The following is a 14,609-nucleotide window of genomic DNA, read 5'->3' as shown; positions in this document are numbered from 1 at the left end:
TGAACCATGCTGGTATTTATCTACCACCACTGATTATGTTACAGTTACCCAAAGTTCCTTGTAACTCTCAATGAGTCACTTAACCTTCCATTGCCTCAGGCAGAAACTACCTAAGTACCTTTGATTGTAACCCCTTCCCTTTACTCTATTATGAAGTGCTTATTGTCTTAGCTCAGTATACAAAAAAGAGAGAGAAACCGTTGCATAAAGCTGTGATCATTTGTGCCCGCTGTGATTTGTTTTACTCTTGCCGGGTAAAGAACAAAACCTAAGGGCAGAGGTCGCGGGGAGGAAGCGGATGTGACCGCCTTTTTAAGAGACTTGAGATCACATGTGCTACAGAGAAAGTTGGACGGCCGGACTCCATCTTTATGCAGTAGCAGAGGGGAGAGCAAGATGCCTATACTCAGTGTGCACACCAACGTCGCCAAAGATGCAGTTCCAAAGACTCTGCTGGCCGAATTCACCCAGCAGCTGGCCAAAGCCACTGGAAAACCTGCCCAGGTGAGAGGAGGACAGGAAGGGCTTCTCTCCCCAGCTCGCGGACTGCCCTGGTACTGCCAATGATTTAGTACAGTGGTCCCCAATCCTGTCCTGGAGGACCACCAGGCCAATCGGGTTTTCTGCAAAGCCCTAATGACTATGCAAGGAGCAGATTTGCTTGCCTGTTACTTCCATTATATGCAAATCTCTCTCATGCATATTCATTTGGCCTGGTGGTCCTCCGGGACAGGGTTGGGAACCACTGATTTAGTACCTAGGACAGGGGTGGGCTCTCGCTCTGGGTCCTACTTCGTCGTCGTCCCCCCCCCCCCCGAATCTGATAGACTCCGAGCAGGCACACTCGAGAAGGAAACGTGGCGCTTTGATGGTGCACGTAGACGACGGGTAGTTGGGTTGGCTGAAGTCCACATTCTTTTCAGTGCAGATCAGAGAAATGTGCCGAGGCGGGTGGGTTTGGTAGAAAGCTGCAGAGCAGCTAACCTTAAGCCTGTTATCTCATTTCCTGTCAGTATGTAGCGGTGCACATCCTAACCGATCAGCTGATGTCGTTTGGGGCAAGCTCGGAGCCCTGTGCCCTCTGCAGTCTCCACAGCATTGGCAAGATTGGAGGTCCGCAGAACAAGGCCTATTCCAAACTGATATCGGACATGCTTAAAAAACACCTGAACATACAACCAGAAAGGTGCGTATATCTACAGCTATACAATAAGGGGGCTGTGAGATGGTATAAAGGTACACAGACCGGGCTCGGAACTCTAGTGGAATAGGGAAGGGCAGTCTCCACCTTGAAGTAAGTGGGTATTGTAGAGCAGGTGTGAGACGAATTGGTATGTATAGTCCAGTATCTGAATACCAAGGGATGTAGCAGGGCAAGTGTGTGGAACTGTAGCAGGAGAGAGAGAGGGTTTTATTTTTTTTGGGAGGGGGAGGTCTCGTTATTGGAATAACAGAAAAGATTGATATACATTGTCAGAGCTATGTATAGGAGCACTGAAATAGCAGAAGGACTGAGGTGCAATTGGCAAGGCTGGGTTTAGGACTCTAAGTGCTGGCATTGCAAGTATGCTAAAGGGCAGGACAGTGTATAAGGGGGGGTCTCTGTGTTGCCCCCCTCCCTCCCCAACAGGGATTGGGAAATTTTGTAGGTTCCTAAGATTTTGATGCTTGGTCATTGGCATGGTCCCTCTTTAAGGCTGTGGAGAATAGCAGCTGCTGCCATACTCTGGTCTGGCCTAACCCTGTCCTAGAGGATAGGAGATGAAATTAGGTGGTGAGAGCAAGAATAGAAGTGGATCAAATAACCAAAGGACATCTCGCCAAAGATCACTTCACTTTCTCCAAGAAAAAGCTTTAAAAAAATAGAGGGGAGAAAACACTTTTTAAGAATTGTTTTTCAACCTAGATCCCAAGTTAAGCCTTATTTTACTAGTAAACCTAGGTTTTGTAATGGTTTCATTTTTATTTCATTTACTATACTTATAACCCACCAGTCAAACAATATTCATAATACAGACATAAAACACAATAGTAACAACAATTTAACATGAAACAGATGCCCGAATAGATACATTTTTTGGCTTCTTCCAAAAATATATATTCCTATTTCTAGTGAAAGGGCATTCAAAAAATTGTAACTACCACAGAGAAAACATGCCTATCTTGAATTCCTAAGAGCAAAAGATAAATTTTGTTTGTGCTTGATTTAAGCGTTACATAAAATTTTTTTAAATAAATTGAATGAGGTAAAATGTACTGATAATAAAGACTTTGTGACATGCACTTGTATGCTGCACTGTCCTGAAAGGATAAGGGAACAATAAGCAAACCAAGACTTCAGAAAGAAAACTAAAAAACAGGGTCTGTATTTAATGAGCTTGGGATTAGAGAATGAATCCGGGACAAATTTTTCCCCGTTCCCACAGGAACTCAATTTTCCCATCCCTATGAGTTTTGTCCCTGTCCCTGTTCCTGTAAGCTCTGCCTTAACCACACAAGTCTCAAACACTTATGATTTGAGGCTTGTGCAGATGAGGACAGCTCGCAGGGACAGGAAAATAACTCTCTGGGACGGGATGAGAAACAGGTTTTAGACCACATTACTTAACTGAGCTATCTCTCTTGGGCTTAGTCACAGCAGTTAGAAATTATTTGGATCAAATAAAATCAGTTCTCCTGATTTCACTTGATTTTAAAGGCAGCCTTTGACACCTAAGTAGTATTATCAAATCCTGCTTTTATAGGCTGCCAATGATTCGCTCAATTTCCAAGTTTCTGGAGCCAAAATCGCTAAATATATTAATACACTCTTTAATTATTGCAAAATTCAACTACTGTAACTCTTTATTAATAAGTATTATACAAAAATAAAAAGTGCCTTCAGATAATTCAGAATACTGCCGTTAAACTCCTCCACAATGGTAAAAAATATGATCATATAACACCTTTTCTGATTAAATCTCACTGGCTCCCAATTAACCATCGTATTACCTTCAAAATTTTACTTTTAGTATTCAAAACTCTTTCCACTAATGAACCTCAATTCATTGATAAATTACTTATCCTTTATAGCACTTCGCGTTCTCTCCGGTCTACTAATCAAAAGCTTATAGTAGTCCCTTCTTTGAAAGTTATTGGAACACAATGACATATGTTTTCAGTGATTGCACCGCAGCTTTGGAATGCCATGCCTTAGCATTTAAGAGAGGAAAATGACTTGAGTCGTTTTAAAAATAATTAAAAAAGTTATCTTTTTAAAGATGCTTTTAATCTTTAAATTATGTTTAAATTTTATATTAGTTTTCTTCTTTGATTGCACTTTTCCCTCCCTATCGTTTTCTCCATATATGGTTCTCCTCTGCACTTTGAAATACTGAATTGTAGTTCTGTTCCCTCTTACCTTGTGTATTAGTCGGTCTGTAAGTCTATTTGTCTAACCCATTATTTTAAATGATATGTCTAAATATGTTTATACTTATTAATTTTGTACCTCGCTTAAATTGACCATACACCGTTTAAATCGTCTTGAAACATTAGGAATCTCCGGAGTCACTCTCAAATGGCTCAACTCTTACCTTTCCAATAGACAATATCAAGTCCATTTCCAAAACTCTCCTTCAAAGTTGTATACCCAAGATTCGGGGGTACCACAAGTGTCCGTTCTCTCACCTATGTTATTTAACTTGTTTCTTGCACCATTATTAACTGTCGCCCAATCTGTAGGATTCATGGTTTATGCCTACACAGATGACATTCAACTAATCCACGCAGTCCAGCACAATGATTATGCCGAAATCCGAAAATTAATCAAAAATTAAATCTTGTGTCTGACTGGCTCTGTCAAAATCTTCTTTCTCTTAATATACCAAAAACCAAATGTATGCTTTTTTTCCCAGGAACAATATAAACTCTTGTCTCCCCAATATGCATTTTTTCAATTTCAATCAAATTTGCACCAAATATCAAAATTCTAGGAGTGATCCTGGACAAAACGCTATCTTTTAAATCTCAGATCAGCTCTGTGGTACAAAAATGTTTCTTCAAACTAAAAATGATCAGATCTCTCAAATCAATACTTAACCCGAATTCAATCAATATTCTTATGCATTCTTTAGTAATTTCAACTTTAGATTATTGTAATTCACTTTATCAGGGCATCACTCAAAAGGAGATCAGATTACCGCTCATCCAGAACACTGCTATAAAAATCGACCATGTAACACCACTCCTCAGAAAAGCTCACTGGCTACCCATTTCACATAGGATTACTTTAAAAATACTACTTCTTACTTTTAAAGTTCAATCTAATCACATTCCATCCTTTATAGATAGGATGTTAATCCCATATGATCCACATACTACGTTCTTCCCAACAATATCTTTTAGCGGTCCCTTCAGTCTGCTGTTTTATGAAACGATCTTTTCTGTAACCGCTCCTACACTGTTTCAAGTTTATCAAGTTTATTAGAGTTTTTGATTAATCGCTTAATCATACTTCAAAGCGATGAACATACATAAAAAAACATTTAAAATTTACAATATTAAAAGTATTACCATATTTAAACATAAACATTAAAATAAACTAGACTATATACAAACTTAACAAACAAGAAGAGAATACTTTACCTCTGACCTTGAAACAAGAAAAAAATCTCAATAATTTTAAATCTAATCTTAAAACAATTTTTTTCAGAGATGCTTTTGAGATTTATACTTTTTTTTTTAAATCTTTATTCATTTTTACATCTTACAAGTGTATCAATAAATTGACAATTGAAATTAAGTACATCACTTGAATTTCTTTCATATTTAACAGTAATACATAAAATTTAACCCCTTCCCTCCCACCCTTACCATAACATATGTAATATTTTTTTTAAAACATATACAATAAGTGAAATAGAGTAAATTTATCATTTTACAATATAGACATCACTTAAAATTCTCAAAAGTTCATACTTATTAATATCCTCCCCTTACCCACCAAAACTTTTCCAACCATTTTCCAACCTTATTTACCTCCCATCCCTCCCCCCCTGGATGTGCATATTATCTTATGACAAACCATAACTACAGAGATTCTACAAAGAACGTCAATGGGCCCCAAATTAATTTAAAATTTAATTTTTTAATCCAAAATCTCAGATATCAGTCCTTACATTAATGATTCCCTGTGTATCTTGTTTTTTACCTCCCCTTTCTTTTATTATCCCAGGACAAGCAGGCATGATATTCTCACATGTGGGTGACGTCATTTACGGAGCCCCGACGCGGAAGCATTTTCAAGCAAACTTGATTGAAGATTTAAGTTTGCTCTGCTGCTCCACGCATGCGTGCCTTCCTGCTCCACTAGGGGGTGCATCCCCTCGTGGTCTCCAGTTCAAAATTTTCCGCTGAGCCTAGAAGTCGTGTTTTTTCAGGCTCTGCCCCAACTGCCTTCTAGCACCGCGATTTTTCTTGTTTTTCATCATTTAAGTCGCTGTGCGCGAAATTTTTTCTTCTTAAACTTGATTCCTGCTCTGTTGACCGACCCGGAGGCTTCCGGGTCCCCGTGACCGCGTGGCTACTCAAGCTGCGGCCACTTTCGATTCTATATCCCGGCCTTTGACCGGCTTTAAAAAGTGCACCCGGTGCGAGCAGCTTCTTTCCATCACAGACCCGCATCGCCGGTGCATCCTCTGCCTGGGGGCCGCTCATCCAACCGATTCCTGTCCCCAGTGCGCTACTTTCCAGAACCGGGCCCTCCGTCGAAGGAAAGCCCGCATGGCGGATCTTTTCGCCCCAGACCAACCCTCTACCTCGGCCTCGAGGTCGGCCCCGAATACCTCAGCATCGCCTCGAGACTCGACTCCGAAGTCCTCGGGACAACAGAAAGCCTCGGCTCCGGGTAAGTCCCCTCTTCCCTCTTCAGGTTCTGTACCAGCGAAGAAACCAACCTCGGGGACACTGGCGACGCATGGCGGAAGTCCCATGCTTACAGCCCCGACGAAGCCCTCCAAGCCTTTGGGCCGTGCCTCCACCACACGGGAATACTCTGATACGAGGTTGCCCCCGGTGGAGTGCACCGAGGCAGGGGACATGCCTTCGATGCTGTCCGTGCCCGTCTTCCAGGACTTACTCCGAGCAATGATCTCGTCGGAGCTGTCCGCTGCAATGGCCCATCTACAACCGGCCTCTACCTCGACCCTGCATGTGCCAGACCAGCCTGAGCCTCGCGTCGAGCCACCTCGGGGAAAAGTGCGCAAACTTCGCCGCATCTCATCCTCCTCGGACTCCTCAACGAGGCACCCGAGGCGCTCTCCCTCCACAGACCGCCACAGGGCAAAACGTTGGGCTAAACCAACAGAAACCTGGAACCGCCGTACCTCTAAGAAGGCCCGGGGTTCCCCCACTCTACGAGGCCGTTCAACTACACCTCGTACGGGACCGCTGAGGGTGGCAGAGTTACCACTCTCCAACCCACGCATCCTCCGAACTCCCCCTCGGACCGGGGCTCCGATCCGAGGTTTCGGGCTTTCACCAAGGGAGTCCGGGTCGAGGTCACCGATTCGACATCAATCGGTACCCCGAACCCCGGCATCGTCTCCGAGGGGCTCCTCGAGACGTCGGAGATCCACGACCCCGGAACACTTTCACAGTGCTTCCCCGGTCTCGGAGCTTGGATCGGAGCAGGAACCTCGCTACTCGAGGGAAGCCTCCCCTTCCTTCTCCACCCGACGGAGGTCTCGTTCACCGACCCCGCACGGGGCCTCGGGAACATCCCGACCATCCTTCTCACGCTTTGTCCAGGACATGGGCCACGCTTTGAATTTAGACCTCCAGTCTGACTCCAGATACTCTAAAGAGTACCTAGCGGAACTGGATATGCCATCACTGCCCAGAGAGTCCCTTCGCTTACCGCCTAACCCGATACTCCAACAGGCTCTCTTCAGGAACCTGGAGACCCCCTATATGGTCACAGCCGTGCCCTCCAAAATGGAGGCCAAGTACCGTACAGTACCTTTTCCGGGATTTGAACAACCACAGCTCTCCCACCAGTCGCTGTTAGTAGAATCCTCCTTAAAGGCTCACCCCTCCCGGGTCTCAGCGGCGGTCCCCCCAGGCCGAGAAGGCCGAACCCTAGACAAGTTCGGCAGGAGACTATATCAAAATGCGATGATGGCCTCTAGGGTGCAAAGCTACACTTTCACCTTCACATCCTACCTCAAACACCTCATTGGACTACTGAGAGCCTTTGAGACTGACCTACCGGCCTCCCGCCAAGGAGCCTTTAGCCTGCTTTTGGAATCCCTCTGCAACCTACGCCTCCATCTATTCCACGCGGCCTACGATGGCTTCGAACTCTCCTCCAGAGAGGCAGCCTTCGCTATCGCCATGCGCCGACTAGCTTGGCTATGCCTGGTCGACATGGACCCCAACTTACAGGACCGGTTGGCTAACCTCCCCTGCGTGGGAAAAGAACTGTTCGATGACACTATCGAGGCGGCTACAAAACGCCTCTCCGAACACGAACGCTCGTTTGCCTCCCTCGTCCGACAAAAGCCCAAACCGCCCGCGTCCAGGCCGTATAGGGCCCCTCTGCGCCGCTACCCACAAAAATCCACTCCTGCCTTCTCGCGGCCTCCACCCAGGCGTCCGCAAGCCCACCACCGGGCCATGCCCAAATCCCAACCGCCTGCGACTACCAAACCATCCCCGTCCTTTTGACGGGATGCGCGGAAGGGAGCTGGCCCCCTCCCCCATAGTCCCAGGCCTCCTTCCCATCGGGGGTCACCTCAAAGCCTTTTACCCTCGCTGGGAACAAGTCACGTCGGACGCATGGGTCCTTAGTGTGATCTCATCAGGATACTCTCTCAACTTTCGGACCATTCCTCCGGACAACCCCCCAAGGAATTGCCCTCCCAACCGGACGCAGCTACCCCTACTCCTCTCCGAAGCTCGAGACCTGCTTCGCCTGAGAGCAGTGGAGGAGGTTCCCCCCGACCAACGGGGGAAGGGCTTCTACTCCCGTTACTTCCTGGTACCGAAAAAAACGGGAGACTTACGCCCAATACTAGACTTGAGACACCTCAACAAATTCCTGATACGGGAAAAATTTCGGATGCTTTCCCTACCGACCCTCTACCCCCTGATCGACGAGGGCGACTGGCTCTGCTCCCTCGATCTGAAGGAGGCGTACACACATGTCCCAGTGCACCCCGCTCACCGCAAGTTCTTGCGTTTTCAGGTAGGGGACTGGCACCTACAATATCGTGTCCTCCCCTTCGGCCTAGCATCGTCACCTCGGGTCTTCACCAAGTGCCTCGTGGTGGTCGCAGCAACCTTACGCTCCCAGGGCCTCCAGGTATTCCCCTACCTGGACGACTAGCTGATCAAAGCCCCGTCCAGGGAAGCGGTTATCTCAGCGACCCAACAGACTATTACCTACCTACAAAGTCTGGGGTTCGAGATAAACTTCCCAAAATCCCAACTACGCCCCTCCCAGTCCCTACAGTTCATCGGGGCCACGCTGGACACGGTTCGCCTCTGTTCCTTCCTCCCCCCTCTGCGTCTAGAGGCGTTAGTAAGTCTGAGTCGAAGGTTTTCCCTGCTGACCTCGGTATCAGCTCGGCAGATGATGACTCTTCTGGGCCACATGGCCTCCACCGTCCACGTCACACCCTTCGCCCGCCTCCATCTGAGAATCCCTCAATGGACCCTGGCCTCTCAATGGCGTCAAGACCGGGACCCGATCGACCGCCCCGTGACAGTGACGCCTTCTTTGCAACGATCGCTCCGCTGGTGGGCCGACTCTTCAAATCTTTCCAAAGGTTTGCTCTTCCTCACCCCACCCCACAACAAGATACTCACTACAGACTCGTCGGAGTACGCTTGGGGAGCCCATCTGGACGGCCTACGCACTCAAGGGATGTGGTCAGCAGAAGACCGTCGCTGCCACATCAACGTGCTAGAGCTTCGGGCCATCTATCTCGCAGCTGTAGCTTTTCAACATCTGCTCCACGACCGAGTGGTTCTCATCCGAACCGACAACCAGGTAGCAATGTACTACGTAAACAAACAAGGGGGAACAGGGTCTTGGTCCCTTTGCCGGGAAGCCCTGCGCCTCTGGAAATGGGCAATCTCCAACAACACCTTCCTTCGAGCGGTGTACATACAAGGAGAACAAAACTGTCTGGCGGACAGACTCAGCCGCCTCCTCCAGCCACACGAGTTGTCACTGCACTCTCAGATCCTACGACAGGTGTTCGAAAAGTGGGGGACGCCTCAAATAGATCTATTCGCATCCCCCCACAACCACAAGCTGCCTATCTTCTGCTCCCGGATGTACTCCCCGGACCGGCTCGAGGCCGACGCCTTCCTCCTCAACTGGGAGGGAAGGTTCCTGTACGCGTTCCCGCCGTTTCCTCTGATACTGCGGACGCTTGTCCACCTAAAAACAGTACAAGCCACCCTGATCCTGATTGCCCCTCGCTGGCCACGCCAGCCTTGGTTTTCCCTTCTACTTCAACTCAGTGTCAGAGATCCAGTGCCTCTGCCTCTGTTTCCCTCTCTACTATCACAGGGTCAGGGTTCGCTGTTACATCCCAATCTTCAATCTCTTCATCTGAATGCTTGGTTTCTCTCCCCCTGACTGCTCTCCCCGTGTCTCAATCAGTCAAGGAGATATTGGAGGCCTCTAGAAAGACCTCGACGAGAACCTGCTACTCCCAAAAGTGGACCAGATTCTCAACCTGGTGCTCCTCCCACAGCCAGGACCCGGTGTCGGTCCCCGTCCCTCTGGTCCTTGACTATTTACTTCAATTATCTCATTCCGGCCTAAAGACCAACTTCATTCGAGTACACCTCAGTGCGATTGCGGCCTTTCATCAGCCCCTGGAAGGGAAAGCCCTCTCGCTCCATCCCTTAGTCTCTCGCTTCATGAAGGGTCTTCTGAATGTCCACCCTCCTCTCAAACCTCCCCCGGTGGTTTGGGACCTTAACGTGGTTCTGGCTCAACTAATGAAACCTCCATTTGAGCCATCCAAATGCCATCCAAAATTCCTCACTTGGAAGGTGATTTTCCTGCTCGCGCTCACTTCCGCCCGGCGGGTTAGTGAGTTACAAGCTCTGGTAGCGGACCCACCCTTCACGGTATTCCATCACGACAAGGTGGTACTCCGCACCCATCCAAAGTTCTTGCCTAAAGTAGTGTCTGATTTTCACCTCAATCAGTCCATTGTCTTGCCTGTGTTTTTTCCCAAGCCCCACTCTCACCCCGGAGAAGTGGCGCTCCATACTCTTGACTGTAAGAGAGCGTTGGCCTTTTACCTCCAACGTACTCAGTCACACCGGAAAGTCCCACAATTGTTTTTGTCCTTCGACTCAAACCGGTTAGGTCACCCAGTCTCCAAGCGCACCTTGTCCAACTGGTTGGCCGACTGCATCTCCTTCTGCTACGCTCAGGCTGGTCTCACGCTGCATGGTCGAGTAACGGGACACAAGGTCCGAGCGATGGCAGCCTCCGTAGCGTTCCTCAGGTCCACACCTATTGAGGAAATCTGCAAGGCTGCCACGTGGTCTTCGGTTCATACCTTCACCTCCCACTACTGTCTGGACTCACTGTCCAGGAGCGATGGCCGGTTCGGCCAATCGGTTTTACGAAATCTATTTGCTTAAATTGCCAACTTCCCTCCATCCCTTTTCAGTTAGCTTGGAGGTCACCCACATGTGAGAATATCATGCCTGCTTGTCCTCGGATAAAGCACAGTTATTTACCGTAACAGGTGTTATCCAGGGACAGCAGGCATATATTCTCACAACCCGCCCACCTCCCCTAGGTTGGCTTCTTTGCTAGTTAAGTGAACTGGAGACCACGAGGGGATGCACCCCCTAGTGGAGCAGGAAGGCACGCATGCGTGGAGCAGCAGAGCAAACTTAAATCTTCAATCAAGTTTGCTTGAAAATGCTTCCGCATCAGGGCTCCGTAGATGACGTCACCCACATGTGAGAATATATGCCTGCTGTCCCTGGATAACACCTGTTACGGTAAGTAACTGTGCTTTTTATGCAATGTATCCTCCCCATTTGCCCATATGTATCATCTTATGTCTGAATGGTAATTGTGAATTTGTTCCCTTTTATTTTATTTTTTAAAACTTTGTATTAATTGGAAACTGCTTTGACTATAAAAGAGGTATATTAAGACTTAAATAAACTTGAAAATGAATTCCCGCAGGGATGGAGAAAAATTTGTCCTCGTGCCATTCTGTACTTGGGATCTCTCACTCTGAAACACTAGGGGCTCCTTTTACTAAGCTGTGCTAGCAGTTTTAGCGTGCGCTTAGTGCGCCCAATGAGCTGGCGTTAGTTTTTGGCGCGTGTTTAGTGCACGTGGCAATGTAGCATGCACTAAAAACACTAGCGCACCTTAGTAAAAGGAGCCCTAGGTATAAAGAGGCGGAGCTAGATCTTTGATGTCATGCACTGTGTGAAGAAACACTGTGCATAATATGCCACTGGTACATTGTTTGGTGTTGATGTGATGTAGAATTCTTTTCACTAAAAAGGAGATAAAAAAAGTAAACAGATCTAGAAAGCAACTCTGGATCATTAAATCACTGAAATGAATTAAATACAAATTTGGTATTAAGGGATAGATTCTACAGAGAGTGCCAGAAATATGGTCACTATGTGCCAATTCTGTATCGGCAATTATGCACAAAATTGCTGTTTATAGAATAGGGCAGTTTATTGCAAATTTTGTGTCGCGACACAACGGCGAGAAGAGTTGTCCATGCCGGCTGACTGCCTACAGGACATGCCTCTCATGGCAAGAGACGCGTCCTGTAGGACGTCAGCCTGTGCAGATGACTCTACTCCTGGCTAGTGTCTCCTCCTCTCCCCGCACCTCCAGGATCCCTCTACTGAAGTGGCTTGTGGCCAGATGGGCGTCCACGCATTTCTGGGTGCCTTCCAGCCAGGGCACTGGATTTAGTGTGCTGCCAGCCAGAAAGTTTGCGAGACACTGGAATAGGGCATAAATTGGCACATGTATGCGCAAGCATGCATGCCATATCAAAGGCTGCTGTAATTGCTGGCACCTAAAGCTGGCATTTGCACATATGATAGTATTCTGTAACTTACACACATAACTGCACGGCGCCCCCTTTGTAGCTCTGTAGCTAGTGCTGCCCAATTCAGGAAAAAAAATTTCAATCAACCTATTGAATAGATTTTTCGATTCGATTCTCCTGCCCAATTGGGTGTTTTTTCAAACATCCTGGTGGGTTTATTTTATAGCCTCTTTACCCCCTTTGCCTTCTAATCACACTGGCGCTGTGGTGTAAACAAACAAAAAAGACTTTTCCTCTCTCTGTTAAATCCTAGCTCACTTTGCGGTCTAACACCAGGATACACGTTTCAAATCTGACATATTGTAATCACAAAACAGAAAAAAAATTATTTTTTTCTACCGTTTGTTGTCTGGTCATTATTTAAATCTTGTTGGTCCCCGGTTCAGGTTGTCTTCTGATAACTTGCTTGCCAGGGTCTCCTTCTTTCTCTGTGCTAACCATCCATCTTCTATATCTGTCCTCCCCTTCTGTTTCCCTTCCCTCCCCCGGAGGTCTGGCATCTTTCCTTTTTTATCATCTCCATCCACCGATCCACCTTTTCTCAACTACCCTTTAATCCAGCATCTCTCCCTCTTTCCCCATCACCCCAGGGTCCACCATACCTCCCTTTCTCTTCCCAACTACCCTCCTATCCAGTATCTCTATCCCCCCTCCACACCATCCCTTGTGTCCAACTTCTCTCCCTTTCTGTTCCTTCCCTCCCTAAATCCCATTGCCACCATCTCTGTCCTTCTCCTCTGTTTTTTAGACCCATTATTTCTTCCCCTCAAAGTCCAGCATATGCATGTCTCTTTGAACTCCACCTTCCCTCCCTCCCTCTGTGTACTTTTACACCAGGGCCCCCCCTCGCCGAAGGCCTACACCACCCTCCGAAGGACTGCACACCCTGCCCCCCCTTCCCCCAAGGCCTGCGTATTCCCCCTGGCTTCCGCGCACGATTTACTTACTAGCAGCAGCCTGCAGAGAAGATTGCTGGGGCTAGCAATCTCTGTAAGCTGATATAGGTCTTCGGAGCTGTTTTCTCTGCCACAATCCTGCCTCTGACATCAGAGGAGGGGCGGTACAGTGGCAGAGGAAAAAGCTTCGAAGACCTATAGCAGCTTGCAAAACTTGCTAGCCCCAGCGATCTTCTCTGCAGGCTGCTGCTAGTAGGTAAATCGTGCGTGGGAGGCCAGGGGGGAAGCTGGACACCAGCTGGAGGCCAGGGGGAAGCATTTCCTGACTGACCCTCACCCTCTAAAGCAGGTGTGGCAGTGGCCGGCCAGAAAGAGGCAACGCTGCTGCACCTGCTTTAAGGGGGGAGGGTCAGTTACCTAATCAAGAGGCCGTTTTGTTTTTGTTTTTTAATCGATTCACCTGAAGTGAATTGGTGAACCGATTCAAATTGTGAATCGGGCAGCACTATCTGTAGCTGTAGAATAGCGCCTAAGTGTGATTGTGCACGTAATTACAAATTAGTACCAATTAACACCACTTCAGAGCTATTATTCGTATTTAATGTCAGTTGTGCATCTAATTTAACAACCCCCCCCCCCTCCCCGTGGCCCAGAACGCTAAATGCTCCAATACTCAGAATTCCTATGAGCATTGGAGCATTTAGCACTCCGGGCTGCGGTAGAAACCTCTATCCCAGCTTAGTAAAAGTTAGGTGCACAAGTGACACTATTCTATAAATTTCATACCAAAATGCACATGCTAGTAGTCATAAATGTCTTGGTTCAGCTGTACTGCACAGAGTGGAAGGCTTTAATCTGGGCAGACTGGCCCAATCTTATATTGTCATTCACTCATTACACTTGAAAGCAAAATAACCAATTTTTGTTTTGCAGGACCTATATAAATTATTTTGATATGGATGCTGTTAATGTAGGCTGGAATGGCTCAACTTTTGCATAGAAAAGCTCTCTAACTCTGCATGGATCCTCTTTTCTTCTGGACTAGCAGAGGCTGGATACAAGCCCATCCCTCTATGCTGGCTCTGCACTGTGTTAACATTCCTAAGTGTACTGCAGTACCTGTTGCTAACAATAAACCTTAGAAAGAAACATGCTTTCTGTCTCTTGTGTGGAACTTTGTGCAGAAAGAAGCCCAGTGACTCCCTTTAGGGCTACTTTGTCTAGTGAGTGAGGAGGCCTCTTGAGAGTGTGGTGCAGTGGTTAAAGCTACAGCCTCAGCACCCTGAGATTGTGGGTTCAAATCTATGCCCGTCCTTGTGACCCTGGGCAAGTCGCTTAATCCCATTGCCCCAGGTACATTAGATTGTGAGCCGACCAGGATAGACAGGGGAAAATGTTTGAGTACCTGAATAAATTCATGTAAACCGTTCTGAGCTCCCCTGGGAAACAGTATAGAAAATTGAATAAATAAATAACTGGGAAGAGACCACACATTGGCCATATATGTTAATAGCTTGGTACCATTATATCAAAGCCACTGTGAAAAGTCTTCAGATTTGGTGAAAAGTAACTAGAATCAAGTTGCTGTATAGTGCCAATA

General features: G+C 47.1%; 1 protein-coding gene across 1 annotated transcript; it reads left to right on the top strand.

Moving 5' to 3' along the window:
- The first annotated feature begins 220 nt into the window (after positions 1-220).
- On the top strand, positions 221-14,163 carry MIF (macrophage migration inhibitory factor). The gene is made up of 3 exons (XM_033955042.1): positions 221-504; positions 1,014-1,186; positions 13,943-14,163. Exons 1-3 carry the CDS (start codon positions 397-399, stop codon positions 14,007-14,009), a joined length of 348 nt encoding a protein of 115 aa, XP_033810933.1. The 5' UTR covers positions 221-396; the 3' UTR covers positions 14,010-14,163.
- Positions 14,164-14,609: the final 446 nt, after the last annotated feature.

The sequence above is a fragment of the Geotrypetes seraphini genome, chromosome 8, assembly GCF_902459505.1.
Source record: "Geotrypetes seraphini chromosome 8, aGeoSer1.1, whole genome shotgun sequence".
NCBI classification, from domain to species: Eukaryota; Metazoa; Chordata; class Amphibia; order Gymnophiona; family Dermophiidae; genus Geotrypetes; species Geotrypetes seraphini.
Note: the sequence above shows the minus strand (reverse complement) of the source record. Positions and strands in the feature narration are given on the sequence as shown.